This window comes from Hypanus sabinus, chromosome 18, assembly GCF_030144855.1.
Source record: "Hypanus sabinus isolate sHypSab1 chromosome 18, sHypSab1.hap1, whole genome shotgun sequence".
NCBI lineage: Eukaryota > Metazoa > Chordata > Chondrichthyes > Myliobatiformes > Dasyatidae > Hypanus > Hypanus sabinus.
In genome coordinates this window covers 73,992,310-74,001,814 of record NC_082723.1, presented here as the reverse complement: position 1 = coordinate 74,001,814, position 9,505 = coordinate 73,992,310, and the positions used below count along the sequence as shown (strand labels likewise).

General features: G+C 40.7%; 1 protein-coding gene across 8 annotated transcripts in view; it reads right to left on the bottom strand.

Moving 5' to 3' along the window:
* Nucleotides 1–4,735: 4,735 nt before the first annotated feature.
* Nucleotides 4,736–9,505, bottom strand: part of gnb1l (guanine nucleotide binding protein (G protein), beta polypeptide 1-like) — a 77,955-nt gene continuing 73,185 nt past the window's right edge. For all 8 annotated transcript variants that reach the window (XM_059994670.1, XM_059994671.1, XM_059994673.1 and 5 more), the window contains 2 exons: nt 9,194–9,409; nt 4,736–7,159 (listed from right to left, as the gene is read on the bottom strand). In XM_059994670.1, coding sequence (XP_059850653.1) covers nt 6,893–7,159; nt 9,194–9,409 — 483 coding nt within the window. In that variant the 3' untranslated portion in view covers nt 4,736–6,892. The remainder of the gene's footprint in view (nt 7,160–9,193; nt 9,410–9,505) is intronic.

Sequence of the window (9,505 nt, the reverse complement as noted above, 5' to 3'; positions counted from 1 at the left end):
ATGCTGACTTTCTGAGGCCCGCTCCTTGAAGATGTCCTAGATACCATGGAGACTACTGCCCATAACGGAGCTGACTACGTGCACGACTCTGCAGCTTACTTCGATCCTGACTGGTAGTACCCCTCCCGCAACCCTCCCCATACTAGGTGGTGATGTAGTCAGAATGCGCACAGCAGTTTGTTTGTAGAAATTTGAGAGCATCGTTGGTGATGTTCTAAACTTTCTCAATCTCCTAATGAAATATAGCAGCTGTTGTGCCTTCTTTGTAGCTGCATCGATATGTTGGGTCCAGGAAAGATCCTCAGAGATATTGACACCCAGGAACTTGAAATTACTCACTCTCTCCACTTCTGACCTCTCTGTGAGGACTGGTGTGTGCTCCATCATCTTGCCCTTCCTGAAGTCCACAATTAGTTCTTTGATCTTATTGACGTTGAGTGCAAGTTTGTTGCTGCAACACCACTCAAATGGCTGATACATCTCATTCCTTTATGCCATCTCATCAACATCTAAACTTCTGCCAACAATAATTCTTATATTCCATTAATAAAGGAAAACACCTACAGTATATGCCACTCAGAACCATTTTATTGATTATCATCTTTAATCTGTGAGGATACACGCCATTATCTACACACCTCTCAGTACCTTCCCATTTGCTGGTTGTTTCCTTGCATTGTAATATTTCCCTAAATGCATGACTATACAGCACTGTGGCTGGCCAATGGTGCAGTGACATCAGGTAAATGGTCCTGGGTCCCTGCATGCTTTCCATCCATGCTGAGCTGAGCTGAGCTGAGCATCGAGCTAGCAACTTCGTCTTATCAAAAACAGACAAATGCTACGGAAAAAAAATGCTGCCTAATGCACCATAAGGTGCAACAAAGAACAACGGCACTGAGCAAAAGTCTTTAAGACCATGTTTAAAAACAAAACTGTAAAGCAAGGATGCTTTCAAAAATAATGAAATAGAGAAAAAAATTACTACAAAGAGCAGAAAACAGTAAATAAAACACAATCAAATCAATATTTACTGTGGAACTTCATCAGTTCTCTGAGGTACACTGTTGTGTAGTTTTATAAAGAAATCTGTTGGTAGGTTGTTCCAAGTAGACGAAAACTTTTTATCACAGTACTGTTTATTCTTAGGATTAAGTTCCATTTTGATGTTGGTGTTTATTTGCCCGGATTCATCATAGTGTAAGGCCTTACTCTGTCAATCACACAGCCAAGTTCTGTACCCTCGTCAAACCTCTTGTTTCCTGTAGTTTAATTAATCAGCACATCTAACATAAAGGGTTGAAGCAACAAGTCCTGTGAAATCCCACTAGTAACAGCCTTGTATTTGCAAAAACAATTTGTTAACCATTAGCCTTTGCTTCCTGCCAGAGAGTCAGCTTTGGATCCAATTTGCCTCTCTTCTTTCAACTCCATGGGCTTTTGACCTCAACAAAAATGTTGCTTAAATCAACGCCAAGTGCATCTGTGTGGACTGTCCTTGTTATACATCCCAAAATGAAGCTAAGCAGACTTGACCTTCCTTTATCAGATCTACGCTGACTTTCTTTGATTGATTAACAACTTTCTGGATGATACTTTATCCTGTCCCTCTGGATGTTCCAATTTGACTACCAGTGAAATTAAACCAAATGTATGGTAACTACTCAGCTTATCCTTTTTCCAAACAACAGAAGAATAACATTTGCGGTCCTCCAGTATCTTCCACAATATTTATCTATCCAACATTTCACACTCCATCTCCCTTAACTACTACATTGTCATAGTCTCCCTTGTAGGGTGTGGACAGAGCTGCAAAGATTCCTACCCACATTTCCAGTCTCAATTATTATTTCCTTAATTATCTGATTGCCCCTTACACACTTATGAACATATTTGTATTTCCTTTGGTATTACTTGCCAATACAGTACTGTGCAAATATATATTGAACTTCGCATTTTTAACCATTTGATGTGACAAAATGGAGTAGAAAATCAGAGTGCTAAGCTAATATGTACGTGGCTGAAGTAACAAGTAGAAATTACAAGAAATGTTCTTACTAAAGGAATAGGTAACTGCAGGCACCTAAAGTACTGAACATTGTGCAAGAATAAGGAAATAGCAGAGATTGCAAACTACAACTAATGTGCCGGAAGGATTGAGCTCACTGGAAATAGTAACCTCGTCTTATCCATATGTACGTATAAAAAGAATGCTTAGTAAATGGTGTGTTGGAAGTCCCCTATCATCCCTGGTGGGAGTGGAGGTGAACTTTCCCCTTGCAAGTAATAAAGAACCACTCTTTGTTGGTATTGTGTTTGTGAGACTTAGCGGAGAAATTTCATATATTGCACTGTACTGTTGCCATAAAAAAACAAATTTCATGACATACATGAGTCCTGATAAACCTGATATGGGTCTGAGAGTCTATTGTGGACTGAGAGTGGGAAGGAGGCAGGGAGAGGGGAATCAAGGTTGGGAAAAGGGGAGGGAGTGAGTGGGAAGTACCAAAGAGTTATTCTGTAATGATCAACAAACCAATTGTTTGGAATTACATGACCTTGCCTGGTGTCGCAGGAATGGGTGTGTACCCATGCCAGCCCCACCCCTGGCAATCGTCTGCCACCTGTCCTGCAGCGCTCCACCTTTGTCATTCCCAACATCCTTTGCCAATGCCTTCTTCCAGGCAGTGTCTTTACAAGACAAGTGACCCAGCCATTATCAATACTCTTCAAAGATTGTTTGCCTGGTGACAGCCATCACATAACCAGGACTTGTGATACATACCAGCTGTTCATACGACTGTCCACCACCTGCTCCCATGGCTTCACATGACTCTGATCGGGGGGGAGGGCTAAGCAGGTGCTACACCTTGCCCCAGGGTGACCGGCAGGTTAGTGGAGGGACAGAGCACCTGACACCTCCTTTGGCAGAGATGTATCTCCACCACCACCAGACTCAAAACCAGTTATTTTTCTCAAGCAATAAAGCTGATTAACACCTTCATTCATCAACCCATCACCCCTCCACACTCACAACCACCACTACTTTATCATTTCCTGTCAGAATCACCTCACGTAGACGCACCTGTGCCTTGCGTCACTCTATGGACATACAATCAATCCATGTATCTAAGCTATCTTGTGTATTTATATTTATTGTATTTTTTTATTATTTTTGTGTTTTATCCCATTTATCTCTGAAGAGTATTGATAATGGCTGGGGGTTACCCATCTTGTAAAGGCACTGCCCAGAAGGCGGCAACGGCAAACCATTTCTGTAGAGATATTTGCCGAGAACAATCACAGTCATGGAAAGTCCATGATCATCCCCATCATATGACATGTCACATAATGATGATCTTATTGTGTGTTTTTTGTGCTGTATCAGATCAGGAACAACAATTAATTCATTCTCCTTTACACTTGTGTACAGCAAAGTATATTAAACAATTCTGAATCTTAAACAACTTCGAATCTTGCTTATTTTTAGTGCCTCTACTTCTTTAGGAATCTGTGGAGATTTGGCATGACATCTGAAACTTTGCCAAACTTCTATAGATGTGTAGTGGAGAGTATATTCACTGACTGCATCTCAGCTGGTATGGAAACACCAATGCCTTTGAATGGAAAATCCTACAAAAGATGGTGGATCCATCATCAGAGATATGAACACCCAATGCCATGCTCTCTTATTGCTGCTGTCTTCAGGTAGAAGGTACCTCAGAAGTCATACCACCAGGTTCAAGAACAGTTACTACCCCTCAATCATCAGCTCTTGAATAGAATGGAATAACTACTCACTTGTCCTATCATTGAAATGTTCCTACAACCAATGATCTCACATTAAGGACTCTCTTTCTCATGTTTTCATTATTTATTACTACTTATTTGCGCAGTTTGTTGTCTTCTGCTTTCATTGATCCTGTTATAGTTACCATTTTGTAGATTTGCTGAGTATGCCCACAGGAAAATGAATCTCAGGGTTGAAAATGGTGACATATAATGTATCTATTTTGATAATAAAATTTTCTTTGAATTTAATTTTCCCTTTTACCCTCCATACATGCTTGCTGGCCTTTACAATCTGATGTTCCCTCTTTCTGACATAACTGTCCCTTCCCTTCAATACATTCTGCTATCAACAGGAATTTGGTTTGGCAATCCCATCCACGGGAATATGTTTCCGCCTAAATTGTGTGACCTCTCCAAACAAAACCCCTCATTTCATTGCTCTCTCTCCGATTCAGCTTCAACTTGCTGTTTTTCATCTCCCAGTCGAGTGAAATTGAGTTTCCTTAACACTTTGATGAATTGGGGTGTAGAATTGTTATTTTTCTTGTAGTTTAACTTACTTACAGTAGATTTTATTGCTATATGTGTTTCTTCAGTTTGTTATAGTCGGGGATGGTAGTGGGGATAAGCTCCCACTATCTATAAAGGCATGTGTCTCAAATTGCCTCTGACATCTCAGTCCAGCTCCTGACCATATGTCTGTAAGACATATAGCCATGCTGAATCTTCACAAATTTCTAAGGAACATGTGTGATGGAGAGTATATGGACTGGATGCATCATAGCCTGGTATGGAAACACCAAAGCCTTTGAACGGAAAACTGCACAAAATTAGTCAATACGGCCCAGTCCATTTCGGGTAAACCCCTCCCCAACATTAAGCACATCTACACAAAATGCTGTCATAAGAAAGCAACATACATTATCAGAAGTCCACACCACCCTTCAACCATCAGGCTCTTTATTCAACATCACTTGACTCATCACTGAGATGTCCCCACAACAGTTTCTTGTCTCCTACACTCTGATTGAGCACCCTCGCTGTGCAGTCTTTCATTGATTCTGGTATGGCTATTATTCTATAGATTTAATGAGATTGTCCATGTGAAAATTATTCTCAGGGTTGTACAGTGACATATAATAAAATGTAATTTGAACTTTATTGGAATCATCTTCTCCACACCCACTCTATCTAGGTCTTTCAATATTCAATAGGTTTCAGTGAGATCCCTTGATCCCCCCACCCGCCCCCATTCTTCTAAACTCCAGCAAGTACAGACTGATTCATCAAACACTTTTCATACGTTAATGCTTTCATTCCAGGATCATTCTCATGAATCTTCTCTAGATGCTATCCTGTGCCAGCACATCCTTTCTTGGATAAGGGGGTCAAACAGCTCACAATACTGCAAGGGCAGTCTGACCAATGAAAGCCTTGGCACACCCACCCCCAGCACAAGCACTCTGGGCTCAAGTAGTTATCATAACACTTCTTAACAATCTAAAATCTACGTATATTTAATCACACGACCCAACCCCCACTAACGGCAGGAATGCCTTTAGCTACCAAGTTCTAAACTCTGACAACATTCCCTCCTTAATAGTTCTGTCTGCCTATTTGTCTTTCGTTCCTCCTTTAAGATACCCCTTAAGACTTCTTTCTTTTATGAAGCATTTCGACATCTGCTTATTATCTCCTTAAGTGCTTTGGTATTAAATTTTATTACAAAACTCCTTAGGTGCCTCAGGGCATTTTGCTATTAAAGGCACTATATAACTGGAAGCTATTTGTGTCAAAATTCAAGACCTCTGTATCCTCTACAAAGGAAGCAGTTCACTAAACACAATAAACTCTCATGAGGCATCAGAGTTAATATTAAAAATAAGATTAACTTTGTACCAACAAGTTTTAAACTCTAAAAGCACTATTAGGTGGTACTACATGTAGACTGATTCTTCAGAAAAATCCCATGGCACTTTTCAAAGCAGTGATCAATTTAAAAATGTATCCCCCACCCTCTGAACACCTCACCAGGAGTGGAAAGGAAGTGTGAAGATGCTGGAATAAGAAGGTGGGGGAAAGGGGAAAGAAGAGCAATATCGAAAGCAGCACGATAGTGTCGTGGTTAGCACAACGCTTTACAATACAGGAGGTTAGGGTTCGATTCCCGCCACTGCCGGTAAGGAGTTTGAATGTTTCCTCGTGACTGTGTGGGTTTCATCTGGGTGCTCTGGTTTCCTCCCACAGTCCAAAGTTGGTAGGTTAATTGGTCCTTGTCGATTGTCCTGTGATTAAGCTAGGGTTAAACTGGGAAATTGCTAGGTGGCACAGCTCGAACAGCCACATGGCCTACTTCATTCTGTATTTCAATAATAAAAAAATGATTTAAAAACAATGTGTTATTTAGAACAACACATACATAAAATGCTGGAGGAACTCAGCAGGTCAGGCAGCATCTATGGAGAGGAATAAACAGTCGACATTTCAAGCCAAGACCCTTCATTGAAACAGAAGGGGGAAGAAGGCTGAATAAGAAGGTGGGGGGGGAGGAGGTGGGGTACAAGTTGGCAGGTGATAAGTGAGACGAATTGAGGGGGGATCATGGATGGGGAGAGGGGGAGGGTGGAAGAAGTAAGAAACAGGGATGGGAGAGTGGAGCATAGAAGGGTAGGAGAGGAACCAGAAGGTAATGGGTAGGTGAGGAGAAAGGAAAGGTTGAGAGGGGAACCAGAATTGGGAATGGAAAAAAAGATACGGGGAAAGAAATCATGCCATCAGGCTGGAGGCTACCCAGACGGAATACTTGTGGATCTTCACGACATGTAAAATCAGCTACTGTGCCGTCTTCCAAACGATGATAACTGAAGAGAAAGTATGTACTGGCTGTGAATGACCTTGTATGAACTATTGTGTCAATGCTGTTTTCCTTCCTCCTTAAAAGTTGATTCAACAGGAGACAGTTCAAATTAAAATATTATTGTAATTGAATTACAGTACAAATTATGGTCAAGACTTATGTCCGTCACCAATTAAGTTATGATGCCCACACAAACTTCTCTGAGTGAAAATACAGATGGTGGCTCCTTAGAAAATCTGCTCTTCATGGTTCGTTGTAAAGGGACCATAAGCTTATGCGCTGGTCTTTAGAGCCTGCAGCCATTAACCTTTCGCTCAGATCGGCATGGTCAGAGAAGGTCACGCAGTGGATGCTCGCTGTGTGGTACAGCAGGACAGCCAGGGGCTTCAGGTTTTTCCAGCCAAAGATGCGGATCCGATGATCCCAACCGCCCGTGGCTACTATCTTCTTGTCTTGACGAAGGCAGGTGTGAGCTATCCCAGCATTCACTAACTTCACCACGTTCTTCAGCTGAGGAATTAAATTAGAATTAATTAGCTTTTTTGGCAAATTTTCAAGATATAATTTTCTCCTAGTTATTTTTATTTATTTATTGAGATCTAGCCAATGAGCCACACCACCCAGCAACCAAATTTAATCCAAGACAAATCATAAAACAATTTACCATGACCAATTAAGCTACCAACTGGTAAGTCTTTGGACTTTGGGAGGAAAACAGAGCACCCGGAGGAAACCCATGCGGTCATGGGAAGGAACTTACAAACTCCTTACAGACAGTGGTGCAAGTTGAACATGATCACTGGCACTATAAAGGGTTGTACTAGCCACAAAGCTTTTTATGCATTTTAAAGTCTTAAATTTTCTAAGATTTGATATGTAGACTAATAACTAAAATAATAATATATTTAGTTATTAGCTATCATCGGTTTCAATATTCTTTAGGTCTTTATTCCAATTTTAGGCCTATTGTGCACTATAGCAATTCAGACGGAATACTTTTACCTCAGGGAACTGAAACAAGTTGCAGCAAGAATAAATACTGTCATATCTTGGATAATGTAACATCAAAACTCTTAGACTCAATCTTTCAGTGTAAGCACCTTAGCATAATGGAGCAATGCTCTTCATTATGATGAACAGTGACAGATATGTGACATCCTTTGATTGTGTTCCACAGTTTGTTTTGTTCGCAGGTCAATATACTAAAGAGGAATAAGAGCCAAGTATAAAATGCCATCTTTCGTGCTCAGAATCATTCTTTGTCTTTAGCTTTTCCTTGCTCCGTGATCCAACTAGGCTTAATAAGTTACTGTTAACAAATTAACTCTATTGACTTTATAAGACACAGGACATCAGGATCAGAATCAGGTTTAATATCAAGGGCATATGTTATGAAATTAATTGTACAATAGGTCTACAGTGGATGCAATCTCACTGGCTCCTCACTTGGACTTGGATCACCTGGACAATACTAATACCTGTGAAAAGCTGCTTTTCATTACAGCTCACCATTTAACACAATCACTCCTACAGTGCTGATCAAAATGCTCTAAAACCTGGGCCTCTGTAACTGCATCCTAAACTTTCTCACTGAAAGACCGCAGTCTGTGTGGATTGGAAATAAGATTTAAGGTTTATTGCTATTTACTTATATCTGCATTTACACAAGTTTGTTTACAGTAACTGTTTTAGAGATAGATTTGCTAAGTATGCCCACAGAAAAGAATCTCAGGGTTCTATGTGGGGACATGTAGGTATACTGATAATAAATTTTACTTGAACTTTTAACTATGAATTTCAGACGGTGACAAGAGGGAGTACAGGACAGAGAAATATCAGCTAGTTGATTGGTATCACAGCAACAACCTTGAACTCAATGTCAGAAGGACCAGATAACTGAAAGGATAACTGAAAGGATGAAGGAACACAGACCAGTCCTCCTAGAGGTATCAAAAGAGGAAAGAGGATAGGACTGTGACTATATTTCATTAGGAGTTTGAGGAGATTTGGAATGTCACCAAGGACACTTGAAAATTTCTACAGATGTACCATGGAGAGCATTCTAACTGGTTGCATCACCGTCTGGTGGGGCCGGGTGGGGGTTGGGATGACTGCACAAGATTAAAATAAGCTGCAGAAAGATGTAAACCCAGTCAGCTCCATCATGCATCCAGGTCATCTTCAAAGACTGATGCCTCAAAAAGGCAGCATCCATCATTAAGCATCCCCATCACCCAGGACATGCCCTCTTCTCATTGCTACCATCAGGAAGGAGATACAGAAGCGTGAAGGCATACCTCAGAGGTTCAGGGATAACTTCTTCCCCTCTGCCATCCCAGTTATGAATGGACATTGAACCCATAAACTCTACCTCACTACTGTTTAGTATCTGCTAAATTGACAACTGTCAAACTATGCTCTGGCTACACATATTGGAGATGTTACATGATTAATTATCTGGGGTCTGCAATTACTCCTCTTCATGACAAAATATTTTTTCAGCTTATCAGACCATTGGTGTAACCCCTAATAAACAGTGCTGACCTTAAGGTTCTGTTGCTGGTCAAGGCTCCAAGAGGCTACAACTTTTTCTGACGAGCCAGAGATGCCTTTGATTTTTTCCGGATCAAAATCAAGACACATGATTGGCTCTTTGTGGCAGGTGAGACGGCTCAACATTTTCTTTTCCGATAGGTCCCACAGGGTCACTGATCCATCCTCGTATCCAATCAATATTGAAGGCCGAGAACAGGAAGGAGGCTAGTCAAGAACGAAAGCAGAGACAGACAGTAGTGCAATATGTAATGTACACTGATAGACTCAAAACTTAGATTCAGTTAAGCTATAAATACAATA